This window comes from Phocoena phocoena, chromosome 2, assembly GCF_963924675.1.
Source record: "Phocoena phocoena chromosome 2, mPhoPho1.1, whole genome shotgun sequence".
In the NCBI taxonomy this organism is placed as follows: domain Eukaryota; kingdom Metazoa; phylum Chordata; class Mammalia; order Artiodactyla; family Phocoenidae; genus Phocoena; species Phocoena phocoena.
Genome location: NC_089220.1, coordinates 373659 through 399345, shown reverse-complemented (window position 1 = coordinate 399345; position 25687 = coordinate 373659). Strand labels below are relative to the sequence as shown.

The 25687-nt window shown below is 69.1% G+C and overlaps 1 protein-coding gene across 1 annotated transcript; it reads right to left on the bottom strand.

Moving 5' to 3' along the window:
* Positions 1-326: 326 nt before the first annotated feature.
* JAG2 (jagged canonical Notch ligand 2) lies at positions 327-22554 on the bottom strand. Its single transcript, XM_065872993.1, has 26 exons — positions 22489-22554; positions 21966-22316; positions 14553-14610; positions 12536-12787; positions 12330-12390; positions 8836-8966; positions 8606-8725; positions 8343-8456; positions 8053-8166; positions 7823-7936; positions 7695-7741; positions 7417-7587; positions 6515-6665; positions 6282-6434; positions 6094-6207; positions 5675-5788; positions 5468-5581; positions 5211-5327; positions 4731-4758; positions 4564-4649; positions 4121-4234; positions 3913-4028; positions 3330-3578; positions 2625-2756; positions 1059-1218; positions 327-784 (listed from the first exon to the last, which is right to left on the bottom strand). Exons 1-26 carry the CDS (start codon positions 22552-22554, stop codon positions 327-329), a joined length of 3705 nt encoding a protein of 1234 aa, XP_065729065.1.
* Positions 22555-25687: the final 3133 nt, after the last annotated feature.

The following is a 25687-nucleotide window of genomic DNA, read 5'->3' as shown; positions in this document are numbered from 1 at the left end:
CCACCTCTGGGAACAAACGCTCAACGATTTGGTGAGAACACAGACATCCTTGCTTTCTCCTGCCACGCGGCGAGTGCGACACACAGAAACGTTACAAAAATAGCAACTACCCGAGAATACTGCGTTGTTTTCCGCCTGACAGTTACCCAATAATTTATACAAGCTTAAAGAAACATAGAAAATAAACATCTGTTTTTTGTTTTTGGTGTTTTTTTTTTACACAAAATAAAGGAACTATGCACACGGCCTCGGCCTCCGGTGGTCCGGCGGGTGGCGTGGCACCCGGCGAGGGGCCCTGGGTCCCGGCCCAGCTGGCGGCCGCAGCCCTACTCCCGGACGGCACGGCACATGGCGCCGCGGCTCCCAACGGCGCGGTTGTCCACCTTAGGGCCTGAGGCCCAGCGGGCCGGCCTCCCAGGCGAGCAGCCGGGGTCTTTGGTGAACTTGCGTGAGAGGAACTTCTCGGCCTCCGGAGCGTCGTCCTCGCCGCGGCCGGGCTCCTCGTCCTCCCTGCTGCCCGCCGGCCCGGGCAGCGCCTCACCCACCCTGCGCGGGGCTGGCGTGAAGTTCTTGCAGGGGAACAGCACGTCCTTGGGGCCGCCCGGCCGCTCGATGGGGTTGCGGATGGGGTTGAGCGGGGCCCACTGGTTGTTGGCGCCCTCCTCCCGCGGCAGCCGGCTCCTCTCTCGCTCTTTCCTGCGCTTGCGGGTCCACCACACGCAGATAGCCACGCACACCAGACACAGCATGCTGAACACGCCGCACAGCACCGACACCAGCAGACCTGGGGCGGGGACGCCGCGAGGGGACCGTCGGGCGGGGGTCCTCTGGCTCCCGGTGGTGGGGAGGGTCCCAGGAGCGGGGCCGGGGAGGGGGTGCGTGGGGGGCTGGGGGCCCCTCGCTGGCAGGTGCAGAGCAGTTGCAGCGTTTTGTGGATTGGGTGGCACGGCCCCCCGGCAGGGCCAGGACAATTCGCAGGCCCTCCCCTCCAAGCCCCACGTGCCTGAAAGATTCCCACGGCCCGGGGGCCGAGAGGCGGCCCCCTTCCTCCTTCTCACCCGTGGCGGAGCTGCCCACGACGACCGTCTCCACCTTGACCTCGGTGACAGCCAGCAGCAGCGAGCTGTTCCCCTGTCGGGTGATGGCCGCCACGATGGCTCGAGCTGCACTCTGGATCAGGCTGCTGTCCGGCAGGTCGCGGCGTGCCGGGCTGAAGGACTGAGGCAGAGGACAGAGCTGAGGGGCAGCGCGCCCGCGTCCGGAGGCCTGGGACCCCCACCCCCGGTGGGACAGCGTGCCTGGCCCCGTGTGCAGCCCCAGGGCACACTGAGCTTCCCGTCCAGGCCAGCGGCTCTCGATCAGCGGCAAGGAGGGATGCGGGTGGCTGTGGTCCCACGAGCAGGGCCGTCCCTGGAGCAGAGTGAGGGGCTTGGGAACCTGCGGCCCCAAGGCTTCCTGGAGGGAGGCTCATCGAAGGGCGGGGGTCGCCCCACGCTGGGCAGTTCACGGGGAGGTGGGTGAGGCTTGCTCTGCACTTTCCTGGTCTGGATCCCCTGCACCTGGGGCTAGGACGGCTGTCCCTGCGGATAGGCTCCCAGCCCCAGCCAGCCACGCCTAGAGTCCAGAGGGTGCCACAAACCCAGCACTGGCCCCCGATGCCGGGGCTCCCCCGAGCCCTGCCGGCACCGTGCGGCCCTGCTGCCCCAACACCGGCACCCAGCCAGCACCCTGAGAAGCTGCCCTGCCCCTACCCCCTTGTCTCTCCCCGCACGCCCCCAGCCACAGCCTCCCCAGACCCCACGGTGCCCGTTTACACTGGGTAGCCACCTGGGCCCCCGAGCAGGGCCCCAAGGACACCCACTCAGCCGAGGGCCCGGGCAGGTGGCCAGGCCCTGACCACACATCCCAAGGCGGCCTGATCCCACGGGCACCCCTGCTGCCACAGACACCAGGGAACACAGCACAGGTGAAGTAGGGAGCCGGGTACAGCCGAGGCGACAGAGAAACGAGGCTTCCACCCACAGTCCCGCCCGCCCCGTCCAGTCGGGCAGGCCCTGGCCTTAGCGCCGCACCCAGGCCACAACTGACCCCCATGGTCTCGAGCCAGAGTCCCACCTGAGGGCTCCCCATCCGGGGGCCCCGGGCTCAGGAGCTTCCTCACGCTCCCTACCCTGCTCTCAAGGGATCCTCCAGCTATACCCCGTCGCTGTCCACCCTGGCCACTCTCCTTCCCTCTCTGGGTGCTGCCTCTGTACCCCGACTCCTGCCGTCACCCGGTGCCTCCCCTGCCCAGAGTCCCAGCTGTGCGCGCCGGCCCCGCGGAGCTGCGCATGCGCCCTGCCCGGCCCCTCCTCCTCCCCTCGCCGGGCTGACAGTGCCTCTCCTGCAGGCCCACCCCGGCTCCGCCGGCCTCCAGCAAGGGCACGGGGAGCGGCCACAGCCCTACGCCGCGCAACTGTGCCGGAGCGGACTCCCAGGTCTGTGGTCACCCCGTGTCCCCAAGTACCTGGGAGCCAGCCTGGCCTGGGCCCTCTGCCCCAGTCCCCGCCAGGCACACGTGCAGAGGAGGGCCCTGGAGAGGGGAGCGCTGAACAAGGGTGCCCACCCCGCCTGCCGGTACCCACCATAGCCACCTCCACCGCGCTGGCCTCTGAGGACGGCCGGTCACAGAGCAGCACAAGCAGGTGGTCCCGGGCCACCGCCCGCGTGGCTGGTAGAGCGCGGATCCCTGAGCAGACAGCACCCACGGTGGTGCCCTGAGCAAAGACGGGCTGCACGTGAGCACGGCCCAGGGACCGAGAATCTGAGGTGTCCACCCCCAGCTGGCACCTCAGGCCGGTGGTGGGACACGCCTTACAGGCTGTCTGAGGGAGCAGAGCAGGGATGCGGGGGGAGTGGGGGGGTACTGGCTCCCACAGCGGTCCTGTGCCCCCTCACCCACGACACAGACCACCACCACGGTCAGGGCGGGGTGGGGTCTCACCCGGTGCTCAGGCCACAAAGACGTAAGGACGGGGATGCGGCCTGAGTGAGAAGTGCCCGCGGAGCTGTGGGCTGCCCCAGCCTCCCTGGAAGGCCACCTTCAGCCCAGGTCCCTGGACAACTGGAGGAACAGGCACCTCGGCCCAGACTGGCCACTCTTGGCCACTCCCCTGGGACCAACACTTCACCTCATCTGAGCGCACTCGGCCAGGCTCCCCAGCCTCCCTGACCCCACAGGCGCCAGGCGGCCAGCAGGGGTCTCGGGCCACCTCAGTGGCCACTGGAGGAAGGATGCAGCACCAGGGCTCCGCAGACCTTCGCGGTGCGCGGTGGACGGCGCCGCTCACCTGGGGCACCTGGTCGCGGTTGAAGTGCAGGGTGAGGCGGGCGCAGTTGTTGTCCAGGTGGCCGGAGCGCGGCCGGCAAGGGGTGCTGGGCAGCAAGGGCTCCTCCGCGCCACACTCCCCCCAGGCCATGCAGGGCGGCTGCAGGCACTGGCCCGCGGCCCTCTCCTGGCACCGCTGCCCAGGTGGGCACTGGGTGCTCAGGGCGTCAGGCCGGCCAGCCAGCAGGCAGGGCTTCCGGCCGCACCACACCTGGGCACACGCAGATGGGACCCGCAAACACACCGGCACCACGCGGGGGAGGGGGAAAGACACGGTCGGGTCAGTGAGTCCCGGGGCGGGGCGGGGCGGGGCGGGGCCCACCCGGGGGACCCCCAGCGCTCCCAGGTTGAATGTGGCACCAGAAGGACACCACCAGAGCAGGGCAGGGCAGGCCCAGGTCTTCTGGAGCCTGGCTCACCCGTCCCCCTCTCCCAGCACCCTCACAGGGTGAGCAACAGGGTCACGGATGAATGACGGGGACCCCAGGGCACTGGACACCCAGCAGGGCCGGCTGGAGAGGCTCTGGGGCAGGAGCCCCCTGTACCTTGCTGCAAGCCCGGCGGCCGTCCAGGCAGCGGCAGCTGTTACAGTCCTCCACCCAGGAGCCCCCATGAGGGAAGGGCACTCCCTGGGACCAGCAGGACCTCCCGGACACAGTCACTGCGGGGAGGAGAGGTGGGGGCAGCCGTGACGGCCGGGTCTCGCCCTGCCCCCCCAGGCACGGCCCTCGCCCATGACGTGCCCCCACCTACCCTCCTGGCACCGCGGGCCGGCCCGGCCAGGAGGGCAACTACAGCGGTAGCCGTTGACCTCGTCCACACACGTGGCCCCGTAGGCGCAGGGTGAGGACTGGCACTCGTCAATGTCTGCGGGGAAAGCGGCGGCTCATCGGGCAGCAAGTGGGAGGAGCAGCTCCCGGCCAGCTGGGGCCTCGGGTTGCCCTGGGGGGCCCTCTGGGCTGGGCCTGGCACCGTCACTGTCACCAGCCCGAGGCTTAAGCACCACCCCCATCTGCCTCTGGGACGGGTGGAGGGGGGCGGCCTCTGGGTACTGAGACCTCGACCCAAACTAGGGTCTGCCCCTTGCCGGGTGGCAGGGCACAGACAAAGGAAACTACGGCTCAGGGTGAGGTGGGAGCAGCTCCGAAGGCTGGGGTCCCACAGCACTGCCCGCCCGGTGCCCCCCGGCCCCTCACTGATGCGGCAGTCAGGGCCTGCGAAGCCCGGCGCACACTCGCAGCGGAACCAGTTGACGCCGTCCACGCAGACACCGCCGTTGTAGCTGCAGGGGAGAGGGTGGGTGTCAGGGGGCCCAGGACAGGCTGAGCTCCCCGGCCAGCCCGCCTCAGGGGCTGCCACTCACCAAGGCAGGGGATTGCAGTCGTTGGTATCTGTGTTTGCGGAAAAAAGAGGACAGTAGGCACGGCATCCACCCGCCTGGCACCCATCCGTGCCGAGCCTGGGGCACCCCAGGCATGCAGGGCGGGAGGATACCGAGCTCCCCAGCCAGCCCACCGTGACCAGGCTGGAGGCTGGGGGGCCAGGGCCGCTCTGGTAGGAGAGCCCGTCCTGGAGGGGACTGGCCTAGGAGGGTGGGGTGCGCGAGCAGGACGCCCAGACCACAGGGCGAGTGGCTGGCGGGAGACGGACAGAGGGCAGAACACGGGAGGGGGCTGGGCTGCGGGGCTCGGGGGGTGTTGGAGGTGGCACGGCAGATCTTGGGGTTCAACGGGACTTTGGTGGCCAAGTGCAAGGGGCAGGTCTGTGAGGCAGGTTCGAGGGGGAACAGGACCCGGAAGCTGTGGGAGAGAGGAGTGGGTCCCACCCACGCCCAAGGGCTCACTGTGTGTGCAGGTACGGCCCTCCCAGCCGTCCCGGCAGATGCAGGAGAAGGAGTCCCCGCTGCCCACACAGGTGCCCCCATTCACGCAGGGGTTGGGCAGGCAGCTGCTGTTCTTGGCTGCAAGGGCGGAGCAAGAGAGGAAGGAGGCGGGGGGGGGGGGCTTTCACCTGGGCTGGGCAGACCAGGTGCTCCACCCCACGCCTCCAACCCAGACAGCAAGGGGCAGGCAGGGCCAGCGTGCCCTCGGGGCGCCTCACCGACCGTGCAGGTGCTGCCCTTCCAGCCCGGGGGGCAGGCGCAGCGGAAGGTATCGCCGCTGTCGTAGCACGTGCCACCGTTGCTGCAGGTGTAGGCGTCACACTGGAACTCACCTGCGGGCACACGGCCGCTCAGGGGGTGCCTGGAGCAGTGGGTGGCATCCCGGTGGGCAGCCCCCAGCGCAGCAGGGGCTCACGGGCACTCACGCGAGTGGCAGGTCTTGCCCTTCCAACCATCGTCACACGCGCAGTAGAAGTCGTTGACCAGGTCGTAGCAACGGCCGCGGCTGTGGCAGGGATCGGGAAGGCAGTCGTTGGGATCTGGGGGTGAGGACGCCGGTCAGCAGGGGGTCACCGGCGCTCAGGGAGGGCTGCCCGGGGGAGGAGGCGCCGGAGCTGGGCCAGGGAGAGACAGAGGGCGTGGGGAGGGCAAGCGTGTGCCCCTCCGCCACACACACACACACACACACACACACACACACACACACACACACACACACACACACACCCGGCTTCCGGTCACCAGCTCGCCACATGGAGCTGGTGACCACCTGGGGCCGCTGAGGCTGAGGTGCCCGGTGACAGGCCACGTGGGGCCCGAGGGAGGGGCAGCACGGCCCACTCACTGGTGTCGCAGAGCTCGCCCTCCCAGCCGCTGGGGCAGAAGCAGCGGAAGGTGTCCACCTCGTCGATGCAGGTGCCCCCATTGCGGCACGGCTGGCCGAGGCAGTCGTCGATGTCTGCAGGAGGCGGGCGTAAGCCAGGTCCCCAGGCCTCCCGGCCCCCTCCCAGCCCCCGGTCCACAGCCACTCACTCTCATGGCAGTAGGTGCCTGTGAAGCCGCTGTCACAGACACAGGAAAAGTTGCCCCCGGGCTGGCTGACGCAGTGTCCATGGGGGCCACACACGCCGGAGGGGGCCACGCGGGCCACCCTGGTCCCCGCCTCGAACCCGCAGCCATCGACCACTGCCACAGAGATGGGAGGGGTCAGCCCCACCTCTGCAGACCCCACCCACGCCCTCAGGCCCCGCCCACGCTGCACCCACCTCTGCAGGCCCCCCCAGGGCACGGCTCCCGGGGCTCAGAGCAGTTCTTGCCGCCCACGTCTTCGGGGCACGCACAGTAGTAGTCGCCCTCCAGGTTATAGCAGCGGGCCCCGTTCTGGCAGGGGCTTGGCTGGCAGAAGTCAACATCCACCTGGGAGGCGGGGCACCCACGAGAGCCCAGGCCCTACTGTTGGCGCTGGACAATGAGCCAGGCCTCGCTGGCGTCCATACAAGGAACCCCAAGGTCCAGGCCCCACCTGGACTAGACAGCCAGGCCAGGCCCCTCCCACCACCCTCGCCTCCAGGGCAGCCCTCTTCCGCTGCATCCGGCCTTCGCCCCTCCTACTGGCAGGAAGGCCAGCTATCGGGCCCCCCTCCCCAGCCACCAGGGCCACCCTGAGCCCTGTCCGCGGGTCCTTCCCAGAAGCATCACCGCCAGGCTCCACGGCGCTGGACAGGACCTCTATCCTGGGCCCCAGGAAGCCTGCTGCTGGCCAGGAGACCCGCCCCTTGCACCCCTGCAGCCCCACTAGTCTCCCCTGCAACGGCCAGGGCAGGTCAGAGGGCGGTGGGTGCGCGAGCCTCTCCTCAGACCCGCGTGTGGCACCCCCACCCCACCCTAGTGCCCCTCTTTCAGGGGCCCAGGTGCTCCAGCCACTGTGGGAATCAGACAGACAGGGCTTGGGGCAGCCGGCTGACCGGCCAGGGCTCCCGGCCCACCCCACCAGGAGGGGCTCATCGTGACAAGCAGTGACCCTGCGGCCCCGCTCTGCCCCTGCCCAGAAAGGCAGCCCGGACTCTCTGCAGGGCCGACGACAACTGTGGCCCCTCTTGGCCACTCGGACGGGCCACCCGGGCAGCAGCTGGAGGAGGGGGAGGCAGGTAGCACACGCAGGCCTCACCTCGCAGAGCGGCCCCGAGAAGCCCTGGGGGCAGTGGCAGCGGAAGCCGTCGACCAGGTCCTCGCAGAGGCCGATGTGGCAGGGGCTGCTGGCACATCCGTCCAGCTGGCGCTCACAGTGCCGGCCCCCGAAGCCCCGTGGGCACACGCACAGGTAGCCGTTCACCAGGTCCTGGGGGGAGTGGGGGGAGCGGGGGGGTGAACCTCCTGCAGCCGCCCCCGCAGGCGGCTCCCCCGACGCTCCCTCCACGTGCGCGCACGGCACGGACCGGCCCTCACCTTGCAGGTGCCGCCGTGCTGACACTGGCCCCCACAGTCGTTGACGTCTGCGGGGCAGAGGCACTGTTACGGCTGGGACTCCCTCTCCCCCCAGCCCCGCCCACCTGCGCCCGCCCACCCGTACTGACTGATGTGACAGTCGGTGCCCTTCCAGCCCGGGATGCAATCACAGTAATAGCCACCAATCAGGTTTTTGCAAGAAAAAGCATTAAGGCACGGCTTCCCTTCACACTCATTGGCGTCTGTGAACGAGACAAGGGCAGCGATGGGGCCCAGGCCCCACCCGCCCCGGCGCCTGCAGCAGCCGCGCATGCCCAGTGCACAGCCCACGCACACACGCGCCCCGCGGGCCCCTCACCCAGCTGGCAGGTGGCTCCCGCCCACTGCTCAGGACAGATGCACTCGAAGCCGTCCACCTGGTCCACGCAGGTGCCCCCTGCCGCACACGGGTTGGAGGTGCACTCGTCAATGTCTGCAGAGGATCAGAAGAAGAGGTGTGGGGCGGGAAGGAGGGACACGGGCCTGGCTCTTCCTGTCACCCCTCCCCTGACCACTGCCGCCCACATGGACGCGGCCACTCCACCCCTACCCTCCAGACCCCTCAGATGCCAGGCTGAGTGCCCCAGAGGCACTGGAGTGGGCACTCACCAAGCGCACAGGTGGGCCCGCTCCAGCCGGATGGGCAGTGGCACTCGAAGCCTGAGGGCACCTCGTGGCAGGAGCCCCCGTTGGCACACGGGTTCGAGGCACAGGCGTGCTCGGCTGTGTTGAGAACCACGGGAAGTGGGTGTGGCGGCCCAGGGCCCCTCCTTCCTCCCCAAGCCCCCAAGGCCCCGAGGTGGGAGCGGGGGGGTGCCTGCCACACAAAAGGCCAGAGTGGTGGGCCCAGCCAGCTCCCGGCCCCGACGTACCCCGCTCGCAGTTCTTGCCCGAGTAGCCGTCGGGGCAGGCACAGCGGTACTGGTCAGGCTCCGCGTTGATGCACGTGCCCCCGTTGGTACAGGGGTGGTGGCTGCCGCAGTAGTTCAGGTCTAGGGCCAGGGGTGGGCGCTCAGGGAGTAGACCGAGCCCCTCGCTCCCTACCTCCCCGAGGCGCCTACCTGGGGCCTCACCACCCCCGCCCCTCGCCCACCAGGCACACCTTTGTTGCAGAGCAGGCCGCCCCAGTTGGTCTCGCAGCTGCACTGCCAGGGCTCCACACAGCTGCCGTGCACGCAGCCCGGGTACGGGACGCACTCGTCACAGAATCTCCCCTGCCAGCCATAGCTGCACCTGGGGAAAGCCGAGGGCCGTGAGGCCACGTGTGTAACAGTGGACCCCAGGAGCTTTGGCCGCTCCCAGGGTGGCTTGGGGACACGGGCGCAGAGTCACATGGGCCGCCCAGGGCCGGCAGCCTCAGCCTTTGAACTGAAAAGGGCCCCGGGCCAGGCGGGGGTTACGGTCCCGCCGGCCAGCCCGCACCGTCACGGCACTCCCGGCCGCTGGCCTCGCACGGTTGGCCGCAGCTGTCCAGTCACTCCTCCCGGAGCTATTTTGGGACTCACCCCAAGCAGGGCCCCGAGAGCAAGCGCCAGGAAAGGAAGGCACTGCCGGGACCCCAGGAATGAGAGGGCCAGGTGCTGCCAGGCCCGCGCGGGCCAGCGGGGCGTCAGGAAAGGACTCCTGGCCTGGCCCCAGCCGGTAACCGTGGGCGCAGCACGTGACCTCACCTGGGACTCAAGGGCAGTAACTTCTCTCTCCACGAGGCCCAATCACGGGCGCATCTCACAGATGGGGACACTGAGGCCCACAGGCCGCCCCAGTCCAGCCCTGAGAGAAGCCAGGTTCAGGGCAGCCCTTGGGCTAGAGTCACCCGCTCCCCGGCAAATGGCCTCAAAAGGCCTGTTGGCTGCAAGGCCACGACCCTGAGGCCTGGCCCTGCCTGAGCTGTGGGCCAACGTCCTCTGTGGGAAGTCCTTCAGGAGGAGGGGCAGAAAGACGCCCAGGCCATCAGCGAGGGCCGGAGCTCAGCCAGCCGGGGGCACTGCTCTCGGGGGAGAGAGACCAGCACCCTGTGCTAGACGCCCCGGGGCCCGGCGGGCTGCCCTTCAGGCCCTGGATGTGACCCCCAGGGGACCCTCCCTAGAACTTCGTCCTGCAGGAGGGAGTGACGTCCGTGCCATCACCCACCACGTGGATTTATTTTTGGAAAAGGAAAGAGCCACGGCCCTTCCCGGGCCGCCCCCGTGGCCCACGGCACCCAGCAGGGACGCTGGCCAGCTCAGCCAATGCAGGACAGGGAAACCAAGGCCGGTGAGAAGGGGCTCCTCCGGCCCCCCGTACCCGGGGGTGGCGTGCGCGGTGTGTGTGCCGGCCTGGGCCACACGCCCCCATCCACCACCCTCCCTCCGGGTGACCCCTGCCAGGGAGCACGAGGGTCCCTCGGGCGCGCTCTCGGCCCTGGGTGGGGCAGCCCTCTCCACGCCCCCCCTACCCCAGCTTTCCTGGCCCCAGAAGCCCAGGGAGGAGACGGCAGGAAGGCACGGCCATCTCCGCAGCATCCGGTGGGGGTTTGTCCTGCGCTGAAACCTGAGCCCTGAGCCACGGGCGGCAGCTGGGCCTCACCCGCAGGCCAGGGAGAGAGGCGGCTAGGGCTCACCTAGAGCCTCTGTCCCAAGCGTCCCACGCCGCACCCCCCGCCCCCTCCGCGCCTTCCTGCACAGCCCACACTGCAGTGGAGGGCGGGCCTCTCCCACCCTCCTCCCACCCGGCTGCTCCGTCACCGGCGACCCAGAGCCGCTAGCACGGCCCTGCTCCATTGTGCTCACGACCCAGGTGGGGACCCGTCTGCCCGGAGTCCCAGGGCTCATGCCCACCACACAGGTCACAGGGCAGGGCTTCAGGGGAGGGCCCTGCCCAGGGCAGGGAGCAGTGCTGCACTCCGTCTCCCACCCAGGATCTGGTTCCTGGAGGTACCTGTCCCTCAAGACATGAACCCACCCTGGGCCAGGCCCCAGGTGCCCTCTCACCGGCACTGTGCTCCCCACGCCACTTGGAGATCCACTCAACTTGTCTGAAACCTGGCAGAGTGAGTGGCCGGGTGGGTGCAGCCCTAGCCCCCTGCCTATCCCTGGGCAGCCTGCCCGCCTCCCTGCCCTGGGACTGGCGGGTCTGCTCCACATGCCACTTCCCAGGCCAAAGCCACCACGGGACGAGCGGAGGGTCACCCTCGCGTCCCGGCCCCGGATCCCAAACACTGCCCCCCCCCCCCCCCCCCCCCCCGTCCACACTCAGCGGGGGAGTCACTGCACTTCCCTGCTTAGCGTCCTCTCCTGAAAAACACACCTGGGAGCAAAGCCGCCCTCCAGGGGTTCCGGGATGAGTGAGACCCCAGGCTGGGGCACAGGCGTCACTCCCCGCACCTGCGCATCTCTGCCAACGTGCAGGCCCCTCCCGGGGGCTCGCCCCTGAGCACCCACCTGGTCCCCCAGGCCCAGCTCCCGGGCCATCCTCACGCACCCGCGGAGCCCACCCTTGCTCACACACCCTAGAGAGCCCTGCTCTAAGCCCTCCCGGCTCCGAAGCCTGGCCCCGCCCCTCCAGCTGTCCCAACCCCCGCTTCTCTGCCCACTACCTGGCAGGACTACTCCTCCCTTCCCACAGCCACCAGACCCTGCCCAAGCCGGCAACTCTACCTTCCCCCCAATCAAGGTCTCCGATGGCCTCCCCTGTCTGCATGAGGCTGCGGGGAACCCTCGCTCTCTGGTTCCCTCTGACCCCCGGCCAACCCTGTGTCACTGCCCAGTGGCCTCTGCCAGCTCATCGTACACTGTCACCAGCAGGAGGCTGGGACCGGCTCCTGGACCTCTTCTCCTCTCCAACTGCCCCCCGGCGGCTGTCAGCACCGCCCGTGTGCCTCAGGGGCCCACCCGTGTCTCGGGCCAGGCCTCTCCCCACAAACCCGGGGCAGGGCAGGGCGGGGCACCTGCTGCTCTCACCCCTGCCTGCTGCACCTGAGCCCATCCCTGTGTCCAGTGGCACAGGGTATAGAAGGCTTGGGGTCCTCCCCGATCCTCCCCGCTTCCACTCCAGGACGTCTGCAGGACTGCCCACCCTTCCACCTCCCACTGGACCGTCACCATCACACACCCCCTCCCCAGCCTGGCCCCTCCCACACAGCAGCTGCTCTGGTCCTTCCATCCCACCTCGCTCAGCTCCAAACCCTGCAGCAGCACCCCCTTCTTTTCTAGGTCCCCCCCACACTCACCACCCTCCCTGTCCTCCACCCACAAGCACAAGCCGCTGTGCCCTCTGCACCTCCTGTGCTGCAGCCACCTGCCCTCGGGTGGCTCTCTGCCTCCCGTGTAAGACCGTCCCAACCAAGTTACGTGAAACGGCCCTGGCCGCCCCCTCCCCAGGCCCCCGCACCCCTGTCCTCGTGGGGCTATCACTGTTGGGCACGCCCAGGCTCTGAGGCCACGTGCGTCCCTGTGCCGATTATAAGCTGCGTGGGAGCAGGGCCCGTGTCCCCACTCACTGCGGCCCCAACACCCAGCTCCCCAGCACCGCGTCCACAGCAGGCGCTCAGCCAAACCCTGCTGAGGGAGCAAGTGTGCCTGGAGAGCAAAGAAGGGGCAGCGCCCGGCACCCACTCACCTGCACTCCCCAGGCACGGAGCATCCCCCGTGGAGCAGGTTACATCCTTGCTTACACACGGCTGCAAAGAGAGAGATCAGAGAGGCGCCGCTGCTGCCAGCCATGCACGGGCCCCCACAGCCCTGAGGCAGGCACAGGGTGGGGGTGGGGGGCCTCCGGGTGGCTCCCCGCACAGCCCTCCACGCGGCCCTGCACAGCCCGCTCACCCTCCTTGCACTCCTTGCCCATCCAGCCGTCCATGCAGGCCTTGTTGCCGTACTGGTCGCAGGTGTAGTGGCCGAAGAAGTCGTTGCGCGGCCGGCAGAACTTGTTGCAGGTGGCGCTGTAGTAGTTCTCGTCGCAGCGTACGCGGATCTTCAGCTCCAGGTGTGCCACGTGGCCGCTGAAATGCAGGCTCTTCCAGCGGTCCTCCGGGTTGATCATGCCCGCGTGTGACACCCGCTCGATCAGCAGTTCCTCTTGGGGGGGCGGCAGAGTCAGCCGGCTCAGCCACCACACCCCCCTCGGAGGCGCACAGCCTGCCAAACCACGCGGCCAGCGGCCTCAGGCCACAGAGCCGGGACAGCAGGGCCACCGCAGGAAGCGCGGGGCTAGAGGGGCCTCCTGCCCCGCTAACGCAGGCGACCCCGCCTGTGCCCCGCAGCCCGCGGCCCTGCTCCCACCGGCACCCCCACCGGGCACCACGCCCACCCCTCACCAGTGGACGTCGCTGGCCACCCTCCCGCCCCTGCCGGGACCCCTTCTCTCTGAGGGCCTTCCCTGCAGCAACCGCACCGCTCACTACCGCTCATCTGAAAACAAGCCTCTCTCGGCCCCGAGCACGCACGGATCCAGCGACCCGATGGCTGGGCCTCCCTTCAAACCAAGCTGCCGCGTGGGCGGAAGCGCCCTGAGCTGGCAACCACAGGCGCCGGGCTCGTGGTACGTCTCTCTATACGCTCGCACCAGTTCGGGGAAGTCTGCAATAAGAGGCTAAGGATCCCGTGCACCCCCCCACCCCCGAGCTACAGGAGAGGCCAGGCCCCTCCCTGAAGCGTCTCTCCCTGGGCCGACCCATCCCCGCCCTCCTCCGGGGAACACTCCTGCCTTGGGCAGCCTGTCCCCACGCCCGCCCAGCCCCGCTGACCGCCGCTTCCAGCGGCCCCTCTGCGTCCCCACAGCGTCGTCACCTGTGGGACCCAGGGGCTCGGTCTGCCTCGGCATTCAACTGCCCGCGTGACACTGCCCCCAAACGCAGCATGTCCAAACTGCGCTCCGGCCCGTCCGCAAGACGGCTTCTCGGCCCTGCGGCTGCTCAGGCCACCCCCGCCCGCTCTCACCACGTCCAACCCACCAGCAAGCCCCATGCCTTGGCCTTCAGAGCGACCGGAGCCCCTCTCACCCCGCAGGCTGCTCCTGGTCCCAGCACCCCCAACCGCCACCTGCGTTCACACAACCGCCTCCTCAGCCATCTCCACGCCGGTCCTGCAACCCGCCCTCCAGCAGCAGCCTGAGCGACCCCGCTCCGGGAGAAAGCCAGCCCACGAAGCCTCCGCGACCTGACCCTGGCCTTGCTGGCCTAATCGCTGCCTCCACCCCTGCCACGAGGGCCCCATGCTCTTCTCCAGATGCATCGGGCTCACTCCTGCCTCAGGGCCGTGCACGCAAATGCTCTTCCTTGTTTGTCCAAGGAAAACCTCTCTGCCCCACCACCACAGGGCCCCGCAGACGCCCTGCAAGGTCGGCCAGCCACCAGGTGAGCCTGCGGGGGAGGGTCACCAAGCCCCAAGTTCCAGGGCAGGTGGGCAGAGGGGGGCTCAGAAAGCCAGAGAGAGCTCTCGGCAGCGAACCACTCCACTGCGCCACTGACCCGGCCTCAAAAGAACAGGCTTGGGTCTTCAGCAGGAGGCTACGGGAGCGCTGGGGAGGCCCAGGTGCGGCCCTCGGCCCTCAGTGAGGACACACGCCCATCAGAACAACACAGAGGAAGCTGAGGCTGGGGAGGAGGGCAGTGCACACGCAGCTCAGCAGATCACAAGGGTGGCAGAGCTTCCTCGCAGCCAGGGCAAAAAGGGAAACAGCACAAAGATCCTCAGGGTCTTTCCTGCCACGTGGGCCTTTGTCCCCAGCAGGCAAAGGACCAGGAACCTGGCTAGGTGCATCTCCGTGAACGAGGGGGTCAGCCTCCCAGTGCCCTGAGGGAGGCCCTGCAGGCAGCGGTCCACCCAGCCGGGGCTAACTCACCATCTGGGGTGGTGTCATTGTCCCAGTCCCAGGCCTCCACGATGAGGGTGAAGGAGCGCTGCGGACACAGGGAGGGGCCCGTCAGGTACCCGAGGCCCTGCCCCAGCCCAACCCTCCCACCACCACCACCACCACCACCACCACCATGCCTCGGCCACACCCCCACTTTATCCCTCGGCTCTGAGGAGGGGTCTCCTCAGCAGACCCCGAGATGACCCCCTGGAGGAGGACTGCCCCTCCGGGTCATGAAGGCTCAGGGGGTGTGAGCTCGCGGCTCCCGCAGCTTCGTGGCCCACCAGCGAGCCTGACCGGCTTGGGTCAGGACGGAGAGAAGGGAGAGTGACCCAGACAGAGCAGCGGGCAGAAGGTGGGCACAGCTGGAGCAGCTGCAGACAGGGGTGCCAGGTGGCCGGGGACCAGAGGGGGTTGAGCGGGAGGCCCCTCGGCAGCTCACAGGGGCCCAACCCACCGTGGGGAACAGCAGGTCCCACCCCCAGCCTGCCCGGGAGGGACGATGCCCCGTCACCAGGCCACGGGACGGCAGGGGCAGGCCCAAACGCTGGTGCCGCCCCCCCACCCCCCACCCCGGGACACAGTAAACGTCTGCCCCACTAGCCTGCCTCACCCAAGACCCAGAAAGCGGCCCCTGCTGCACAGATAGGGAAACTGAGGCCCAGGGACTGTCCAAGGCAGCCTCAGCCTATGCTCTCTCCCCCTCCCTGCCCCCAAGACCATCCGGCCCTCGGGCACCAGGCAAGTGATGGGGTGAATGATGGGCTGACATCACTGAGCAGCCCCAGGACACCACCGCCCCGCCTGCCGTGAAGACAGCCAGACGCTCCCGGCACAAACTCGCGCCTCGCCTCACCCCTCCCTGCCCAGCTCTTCCCCAGCAGGGACCCTCCGTGGCTCCCCACTCCATGCTGCTCGGCCCCCTCTCGGGCCAGCCACAAAGGTGCCGACTACCACCCACCCTGCCCTAGCCCTACCCGGGCTGGGGGCTCACAGGACAGGGCCATGTCTGGGACACGGGCTGGCCGGCTTCCTGCCCGAGGGCTACTGCCCTGGGGAGGCCAGACGCCTCCCCACCCTCGGCACCCCCATCTCCCAGCCCCTGCAGGCTGGCTTCTTCGCCCCTGCAGCTGCCTGCCGGCACCCCACTCCACTCAGCCCTGGCTCTGCCGTCCCCCACATCCCGGCCCCAGGCAGCTCCCCGCGGGCTGCCTGCCACATCCAATCGCACGCACAGCCCCTGGACACCCAAGCGCGGTCCTCCCTCAGAGACCCTCCTCTTGTCCCCTACCCCGTGCCTCCAGCTGCCCTTCCTCTTCCCGCCCCTCCCACGACACGGCCTCAGGGCCCAGGACACACGTGCCCACCCTCAACTTCGCTCAGCTCACCTACGCCGCTGCCCCTGCCCTGAGCCCAGCCCCCCCGCAGCTGTCTCCCAGACACCCCTGGACGACCGGCAGGAGTTCATGCTCACAGCCGCCACCCTAGGACCCACACCCACCCAGGAAGCATGGGCGGGAAGCAGGAAACCACCCTCCATCCTTCTAGAAGCCCGCCCCCCGCCCCCGTGGAGCTGTCCCCAGGCTCTCAATCCCACCTCTTCAGTCTCCCTGAAACCCATTCCCTCACTCCTGCCACCGCCCTCTGCCAGGCCATCAGGATCCGTGCCCAGGATGCCCATCTCCACCAGAAGGGCTCCCGGCAGACACTGGGGCCTCCACACCCCCGTTCACAGGAGCCCCAGTGACCCCCAGGGCTCTGTCCACATGTCCCCCACTGCTCATCCCTCTTGGGGCTCCCCGTGGCGTGCGCCCTCCTCACAGGTACCCAGCATGCCCACCCTGCCCCTGGGCCTTTCCACACACGGCTCCATCCCACTGCCTGGAATGCTCCCGGCAGACGGGTGAGTCAGCGGGGCACGGAGCTGCTGTTCTAAAAGGGGGTCAGGGCAGGCCGCGGAGAGGGTGCCTCTGGGCTTGAGGCTGCAGAGTACGGGAAGGAGCCCTGTGGCGGGGCCTCGGGCTGGAAGAGCAGGGATGTGGGAACAGGGGTCTCAGAGTCAGACGGTGGGGCTGCCAGCCCCTGTGCCAGTCTTGGTGCTAACGCTTTGGAGCAAAGTGGGTGGCTGCCAGGTGGGTCTGAATGAGGCCAGAGACCAACGGGGCTTCAGCAGTCGTGCTGGCCACCTGGCAGAACGGGCTATAAAGGACACAGGAGGAAGCAAGGAGTTGACACGGGCTGCGCCCAAGAGGGCGGGACCATGGCGGTCAAGGCCCCCAGTAGGGCAGGGGGAGGAACGCCCCAGGCCGGGCTGCCCATCCCACAGGGCGCTCACCCCTTGGGGCAGCCGGAGTCCACCTCCCCACACCTGGGCTTCGGGGAGTAGGGAGCGCCTCCTGGCTCCCAGGAAACCCCACGCCAGCCACTCAGGTAGGATTACCGCCACCTTCGCCAGAGCCCAGGGCTCCGGTTACCTGCTCCCGCGGGGACATGTGCTGCCCGCCCACCCGCAAGGGCCCCACCGCCCGCCAGCTGGGTTCCCTACACCTGGACGGCAGGAAGTCATCCAGAGAGAACCTGAGCCACTGGGTGGGGCGGCACCTCCTCTCCTCCTCCCGACTGGCCTCTAGGACTCAGTTTCCCTCCTGCAAATGGCAACCTTTCGTTCCACTGCTGCTGCCTTGTGGGTCATGGGCCCGGCAGGGCTTTGTCAACCCCAGGTCTCTACAGAACAGGAAAAAGGCAACAGGCCTGGACGGGAGGCCTCGGAGGGCACACTGTCATCCCAGGGACCGGGCTGGGGGGTGGGTGCCTGGGCAGGGTTGATGACAGCTAGGGGCCGGGGGCGGGTTCCTTAGGAAGCAGGCAGGAGAACACCCCTTGCCAGGCACAGTTGGGCCACCAGCCTGCCCAACCTCGAGAGGCCCACCCAGCCGGCTGGCATTAGTCCCTGAAGACCCAGCCACACCTCTTCCAGGAAGCCCGCCCTGACCTACCCACACCAGAATCCCAGCCCGACCACGGCCTTCTTCCTGGCCCACCCCCAAGGCTAGGTCCAAACCCTTTGTCTGACCCCCCAGAAAGGATGATGGGGCAGCCGCCCACAGACATAGAAATGGCACAGGGCAGACGTGGGGCCGGATGTGCCACACCCCACGGCCCAGGACACCCCAGGCCAAGAAGGCCTAGCACAGACCCTGGACCTGCTGCCCTGGCTCCTCTCCCACAGCACCCTGCATCAGCGCCCGGCCCCCCACGGAGCAGAGCTTCACGCCGGCGCCAGGAGCTCTAAGCACAGATACGTTTCCTGAAACCCGAGCTTCAGAAAGGCCCAAGCCTCTGCCTCCATTGTCACCCGACAGGGAGGAGAGGGGGCCGCCTCCCCTCAAGGCGCTGGGCCCCGGCACCCCCGCAGGAGGAGCGGACCGCAGGCCTCCCCACAAGGGAAGCCAGACACCCACACTCCGCACCAGGGACCAGACAGGGCCTTGCCTGGGCGTGCCCCTCCCACCCCCCTGCGGGCCGGCAGCAGCCCACGGTCTCACGACACCTCATCACACGCACGTTGCAGGGCTGCAAAGCCCACAGTCAGGTCGACCCTGGTCACACCAGGCTCATGGTAGCCTGGGGGATGAGGACGCCAGTGTACCTGGCTCAGGCCTGAGGATTAGAGATGCCTGTCTCCACCAAGAAACCCCTCGCTGGCCCAGCCTGCCCTCAGCCAGACACTACCCCTGAGAGGCTCCCTGAAAGCCACAATCCCTCCAAGGAGCCGCTGCCTACACCCCCCAGCAAGCTCCTCCTTGCCACACTGCAGCCTTGCTCCCCAACCCACCTCTCATGCCCAGGGACAAAACCCCCGCCCATATCCAAGCGCTCCACTGGCCGGTGCAGCCCTCCCGGTGTCCCCACTTTGCCCGAGAGCCCCGCCCTGCTGCCCCAGTATCAAAGCCTTGACCAAGACCCCTGAAGTACAGGGCAGGTGACGGCACGGAGCAGGTGCAGCCTGCCAAGCCCCACCTGGGCAGGACCCCAGGGTCCCAGTGGGAAGGTATGGAGAGGAAGGGGGCAGAGGAGGCCCCGGGAGCAGTGTGGGGAAGGGGCCAGGGTCCACGTTAGCTCCCACCCCAGTCCCCAGCTCCTTGGGGGTCGGGAGCACACGGAGGGTGGTGCCACACACCACCCAGGGCAGCTTAGGTGCTCCCAGGCGCAGACCTTGGCCTGGCCCACCTTGGGATGGGGGCTCGTGCCGCTGACAAGCCCCCTTGGCAGTTGGACGTGGGGGGGCTGGGCCCTGTGTCCACATCCCGGCAGACCTCCCCCTTGGGTGTGCATGCCCCCGACTGGCCCAAGTCCCCTGCCCACCCCTGAGCACGTCACAGACCCCGCAAGGGACTCCGGCCTCCTGCTGGGCAGCCAGCGAGGAAGCGGGGAGACTAGGCCAGCCGGAAGGCCAGGCTGGGCACTGAGCCCTGCAGCCCTGTCCCCCGTCCACAAGCCCACACAGTTGCACCACGCGGCCAGGTCCCAGGACCTGCTCTGGCCCACGAGCTCAGGTTGGCTACACCGTCAGAAACGGGATCAGGCCCAGGCCCACCTCGGTCCTCCTCACGACTCCAGCTTGGCCTTCACGAGCAGCCACACCCCATCTGTGCCACCATACACAGTCACCCCCTCGAACCCACAGGGCTCGCTCCAGGAGAGGGACCCTCGACCTGTGGGCCAGCTCCTGGGGTCCCAGCTACCAGAACGTAAACCAAGTAGGCAGGTGTGGCCTCTAACTAGGCAGCAGGACCCCTCACTCAGGGCCCCCGATGCCACACTGCACCTCCATCGGCCAGCCCCACCTGGCCCTTCCAACACCCCCAGTGGCCACCTACCACACCCAGAGAGAACTCACGCGTGCACACCTGCACACACACGTGACCAAAAGTGGCCTCCGCCCTGCTAGCTACAGGCCAGGCGCTGGGGCCGACACGGCATCACCTACCTCCTGCAGGGGACCAGCGGGACGCATACAGACATCCATGGGGCCGGATGAGGAGAGAAGAGGCAGGCCTCACACCCAGGCTGACCCCACCTTCCTCACCTCCAAGACCCTGGACACGCCCCTCTCCAGAAAGCTAAGCCCGACACCAACCTGAAACCACAGGCGGTAGACAGCACAGGGACCCCGGCCCATGCGGCCAGGTCAGGGTGCCCCAACCAGGCCTGGGGCAGCGGCGGAGGGGGGCGTTCGGGACTGGCTGAGGGTCACTGGGGCAGGCGCAGACCAGCTGCCGGCCCTCCCCCTCCAGGGGCCTGGGTCGGGTGCAGGAGGGCGGCTCCCCACACCCGTGCACCTGCAGCCACCTTCAAGGCCCTGCTCACACCCCTACTCCAGGGTCCTGAACGGGAGCCCTCCCACCTGAAGCCCCGAGGCAAGGCCCGGCCCCCTCCTCGGTCCCCAGGGCACCAAACGCAGTCCTCACTTTCTCCGGTCAGGGTCAAGGGCCCTAGTGGGCACACTGGGTTCCAAACTCGCCCCAGCTCAACTCACCCCAGCTCACGGGATGGAGCTGGACTTGCAGCAGGCAGAGGCAGTGTGGCCCCAGGGCTGCTGCCGGCCGAGCGGAAATACCAGTGCGCTGGCATCGCCGCACCGGCTGCAGCAGGGAGAAGAGGACAAGCGCAGCCCCCCAGGCACACGGCTGCCCCCCAGCCTCACCCCCGACCGGAGGGCGGGCCACCTGCTCCTTCCGAGAGGACCCAGCTGGGGGCAGGAGGAAGGGAGGGGAGCTGGCCCAGGACCCGGCGCCCAGTCTGCAGGCTCCTGCCTGGGGAGACCAGGGCCTGCCCCGTCCCGTTCCACCCCTGGCCGGCCAGTGGGGCCGAGCGCCCGAGGGACACGCGTTGGCCCGCCACATTCCTCCAGGCCTCCCTGCCCCCACGGCCACTGCTGCCAACTCGAGCCGAAAACACATCCTCAGGTAGCGATTTCGAACCGCGCTGGCTCCGGCCCAAGCGCAGATGACAGGCTGCGGGCCCTGCTCAGACCTGCCTGCTGCGCCGCTGCGGGGGCGAGGGGGCTGGGCTCATCCCGGCGCCCGGGGCCTCCCAGGCCGCCCCTGCCGTTTCCACCCCAGGGACACATTCCCCGTCTGAGGCCCCAGGGTCAAGGGAGACCCCAGAGACCAGCCAGGTATGTGGGGGTAGGGCTGTGGCCCCAGAGGGGTGTAGCCAGGGGTCAGGAAGGCGGTAAATAGGACAGGGGAGGCCCCCGGCCCAGACTGAGGAGAAGGTGCCAGCACAGGGCTCAGAGCCGGGTCGGGGAGGAGGGCGTCGGGCCCAACTTCAACCAGCCCGGCCTCAACCTCTCGTCTCTTCCAGAACCGAGACATCAGGTGGACATACTCCTGTCGGCTCCCACTGGCTGGTCCAGCCAAAGGTCCTTAGTCGGAAGGACAGCCTCTCAGTCGGAGCCTGGCGTCCTGCTACAGCCAGACCCACCCCAGCTGCGGGCACCTGCTCCTGCACACCGAGGCCCTGCTTCACAGGGTCCTCTCTCATCCCTGCCCCCACCCAGGTCCCTGCATGCACCACAAAGACCTGGGAGGGCCACATCAGGCAGCAGGAAGCCTTCGCCTGCCCAACCACAGCTCCCTGCAGCCCACGGTGATGAGCCACATCCCTACCAGCATTCTCAGGCCCAAGGCTCCCGCCTGACGGGCCAGCTCCAAGCCCCCTCCCACAAAAGAATAAAACCAAAAACCCAAGACTGCAAGGTGTAAGGAGCCTGACAAAGAATCACTGCACCAGGGCCCACTGAACCTTCCCCCCGGATCTGGGCCAGGAGCAAAGGCTGCCACCAGCACACGTGCCCGAGGTCTGCCCGGGCCCAGGTCCCCCGGTGCCCGCCGGAGCTGCCACCCCCCACCCCCGCCCCCGGGCATCCAGGAAACTGCAGGGCAGGCGCAGGCTGGCCAAGGGCCCAGGCGGCTCCGCCGGGGCCTGCCCCAGACCAGCCCCAGCACGCGCGGCGCACATGCCTCCCCGGCCTGCCCAGGCCCGAGGCGCCTGGCCGCGCCTCCCCACCCAGACAGACACGCGCAGGGCGACGCAGGCACACGCCGCGGGCGGCCGTGCACGCGGGCCGAGGCCACCCCGCCCGGCCGCGACCCCCGCGCGCCCACGTGGCCGGGCGCGGACCCGGCCCCACGGAGCAGGCGCCCAGGGTCCGCCCGCCGCGCGGCGCCCCCTGCCGGCCCCACCCGCAGGGTCCGGGCGCGCGAGGCTCGCACTTACGGCCGGGGCCGCAGGTGCCGGGAGGCCGAGGGGCCGAGGGGCGGCGGGCAGGGCGGGGCCGGGAGCCGGGCGCCGAGGGAGGGGAGGACTGGGGGAGGGGGATGGGGGCGCACGTACCGGCCAGGCGAACTGGAAGGGGATGACGACGAGACCCGGGTCCTGGTCGCCTCCGGCCCGGGCCCGGGCCCGCGCCCGGTCCCCCGCGGCGCCCACCGGCGTTAGGTAGAAGGAGTTGCCGCCCAGCACGGGCGTGGCGCCGTGGCCGTAGCTGCAGGGCCCCGTGGGCGTCACCTTGGCCTGGTACTCCTTGAGGCACACGCGCACGTACGTGTCGCACTCGTCGTGGCCGCAGCCCCCCGCGCGCGTCGTCCGGCCGTCGCCGTCACAGCAGGCGCCGCTCAGCAGCTCCCCGTTCACGTTCCGCAGCGCGCTCAGCTGCAGCTCGAAATAGCCCATGGGCCGCGCCGCCTAAAAATAAGGCAGAGGGAGAGCGCAGGGAAGCGCGGGCCGGGGTCGCGAGCCGGGGCGCCCCGCCCCCACCCGCCGCGCAGCCTCGAGGGCTTCCGAACCGCGGCGCCCGCAAGCGGTGCCGCCGACCCCGAGGGACGGCCCGGTGCGCCCCGTCCGCGCCCCCGCTCACCTGCACGCAGAGCGCCAACAGCAGCAGCAGCTGCCGGGGCAGGCGCCCCCGGCTCCGCGCCCGCATCGCCTCCTCGACCCCGCCCGCCGGCCCGCCGCCGCCGCCGCCCCTGCGCGCCCGGCTCCGGCCTCCCAGTGCCCGCCCGCCCGCCCTCCAAGCGCCGGCAGCAGCGGCAGCGGCAGCGGCAGAGGAGGCGGCGGCGGGCGGGGTCGAGGCGGCGCCGCGCGGGCCCGGGCGGCGGGCGCGCTGGGGCTGCGGGCGCGCGGGGGCGGCGGCGCTCGGGCTCGCAGGGTGCCGCGCCGACCCAGCTCCCTCGCGGCGGCGGCGGCGGCGGCGGCGGCGGCGGGCGGCAGCGGCGGCGGCGGGCGGCAGCGGCGGCGGGTCCCGGTCTCGGCTCTGCGCGCCCGCGCTCCCCGCGCCCGCAGCCAACAAGTTCGGGACAAGACTGACAGCTCGCTCGCCCATTCGTCACCCGCGTACCTGCATATGCATGAGGGGGCGGGGCCGCGCCACGGGGTGGGGCTGCGGGGGGGGGGTGCCGGGGGCGCCCAGGATTTAAAGGCGGCGGAGGACTCCTTCTGCCAGCGCCTGGAGCCGGCGCACGCTTCCCGGCGCCCTCGGGCGGCGGGGCGGCGGCGGCGGATCTACTAAAGCCTCCGCCGAGCCGAGAGAGCGGTGCTGGGCGCCGCAAAGCGGCTTCCCCTCGCCCGAGCCCCGCCGGGTGTCAGGAGCCAGGAGGTGGGGCGCCCCCTGAGGTCACCGCCGTGGTCCCCTCCTATCGGTGCGCCGCCGCCGCCGCGCTGCTCGCGGTTCCAAAGGAGATGCCGCCTCCTGCACAAATCAGGGCTCGGCCCCACGCGGGGCAGGCGCGGCCTGGGACCCGAGCCTGCCCGGCCCTAACTGCGCGACCCCCTTCCCCTGTGAGTGCCCCCATCCGTGCCGCTCCTACCACCTCCACTCCTACCACCTCCACTCCGGCCGCAGGGGGCGCTGCTCCCCTCCCACCCCCCCGGCGCTCCCCTCCCACGCCCCGGCCCTCGCCGCCTCACTGCCGGGGGGGTCAGGAAGCCAGGGAACGAATGTTTCTCCGCGCAGACTGTGTGCCCAGTTCGGTGCTGGTGCGGGGCTCGCCAGGCCATACTTTCGAGGAACGCCCAGGATGGGTGTCGGGGCTTGGGCCGGGCGGGGCGGGGCGGGGCGGGGCGAATAAAGGACGGTAGTGCACCCGCAAAAGGACAAGGTGAGGGCCGCCCAAAGAGGCTCCTGCTGCTGTCCCGGTCGCCAGGCCCCCATATCCCACCCTCTGTCATCACCTTGTTGCCCTCTACCGGAGTAACCTCGCCTCGCCTCCGCCGAGGCTCCTTGTCTCCAAACATCCCAGCCTCTCCCCCAGTCAGCGTCCCCTTCAGGGCTGGAGCTCGCCTTTGCCGTTAGGGATACCGCTTCGGTCCAAAGGGGTCTTCCCGCTCAACCTCCGTAGTAACTGGGCTTTCTTCATTCCCCTGGCTCCTGCGGCCCTGGGCTGGATGCTGGGGGTGCAACCCCTGCCTGGAGCTAGTCACTGCTACAATGTGGGGGGTGGGGCGGGGCTGGAAGCCTTCCTGGAGGAAGAGAGCTTTGCAGGAGGCCAGGTTCAGGGGCAAGGGCAATGGCAGAAGGAACTCAGGAGCACAGACACTGCCCTCTCCCACACTAGGATATGTCGGCGCGGCAGCAGCCTAAGGGGCCTAATGCCCTGGTTTCACCGCCTAGCCTGCGGGTCCAGGCCTCAGGGGCCTAAAGAAATGGGCCTGGCTTTGCTCACTCCAAGCGCCCATCCCTACCTGAGCCCCTCTGTAGGCTGGGAGGGGGCAGGACACAAGCCAGGCACCGCCATGCACAGTGACCCCCACCAAATAAGGGAATGTGAGCTGTGTTCAGAGCCTTCCAGTTGCTTTCTTCCTGAGGGTGGGTAGCGGTTACTGCTGTGGGGACAGGGGTTCCCCGGGGAGAGGCTTCCTCCTCTTTGCTCTGGCCCAGAGACAGTACTGAGTACTGGAGGCTCTGTCCCAGGGGTCCAGGGCTCCAACCCTACCCATGCCCACTGTCCTACACCCACCGCTCTCCTGCACTCATCAAGCAGTGAGCAAGGCTGACACAGCCAGTGGGGGCTGGGGGGTGGGGTGGGCAGAGAACATAGACAAACAATGCAGAACAGCAAACTGTAAGGGTGAGGCATGCAGCAGCACATGGGGAAGAAGCCTGCTAAGACCCAGAGGGCAGGCCAGGGTCAGCCAGGTGAGGGGCTGGGAAGAGCACATGCAAAGGCCCTGGGGCTGAGGAGAACACATGGCCAGGCAGGTGAGGGGCAGAGGGGGAGGCTGGAGGTGGTGGTGAGTGCCGGCTGTGCTGGGCCTGCCTGGCTAGAGTCTTCCTGCTAAGGCTGACGGGAAGTCACAGAAAGCAGCTGAGCTGGGTTGGGCTGCATGGTTGTGATTTACGTTGTCACAAAGACCCCTGGCTGGGGGGGGAGGGGCAGCACAGGGCGAGGTCAGACAGGGAGGCCATAGGCGGCCACGGCCATAGTGCAAACGAGAGGGGCCGGGGGCCGGCCTTTCCGTGGAGAGGTGGAGGAGGGGGGACTTCCAGCGCAAGTGAGAGGCGGAATCTGGAGAAGAGCCCCCCGCCGTGCGCCCCTCCCTTGTCCGACGCTTCCTGCTCCTGGCCAGCTGTGGGAGGAGACGATGGCCTGGACTAGCTCACAGGGCGGGTGGCGGGGCTGACGCTGGGCTTGCTGTGCGGCCGGTTCCAGAAGCTGGCATTTCAGCGGAGGCTCTTCCCCCGCTCAGGGCCGTCTTCGGCATGAAGGCACCAGTGAGGGATGCTCACCCGTCTCAAGGTTCCAGCTCCACCTGCCAGGGGACGTGGCCACCCTGGAGCCCTTCCCACTGGCCAACCCTGCCTCAGGGATACAGGGAGCCCCCGCCCGCCCTGCAACCCTGGGGAGACAGTGGTCCGGCCCCATCTGCCTCCAGCCAGGCCCTCTGGGAATGGGATGGGCTCCCTGCCTCCCGGCCCAGGGAACAGAAACCCCCGCGCGCTCATGGTCCCCTTCCCCCTCCTGCCCCCTAGAAGCCACAGCCCAGACCTAAGGGACCCAGGAGAGGTTCAAGACAGGAAGCTGGCCTCTTGAGGGAAGGCATTGGGGCTGCTGGCAGAG

Excerpts from the sequence above, each read along its gene's own strand:
- JAG2 (XM_065872993.1), bottom strand. The coding sequence starts at position 22,554 with ATGCGGGCGCGGAGCCGGGGGCGCCTGCCCCGGCAGCTGCTGCTGCTG. Across the intron at positions 6,435-6,514 it reads CCCTGGGGGGGCCTGCAGAG|TGGTCGATGGCTGCGGGTTC; the intron begins GTGGGTGCAGCG and ends TCTCTGTGGCAG. Across the intron at positions 1,219-2,624 it reads GCGCGGTGGAGGTGGCTATG|TCCTTCAGCCCGGCACGCCG; the intron begins GTGGGTACCGGC and ends CCTCTGCCTCAG.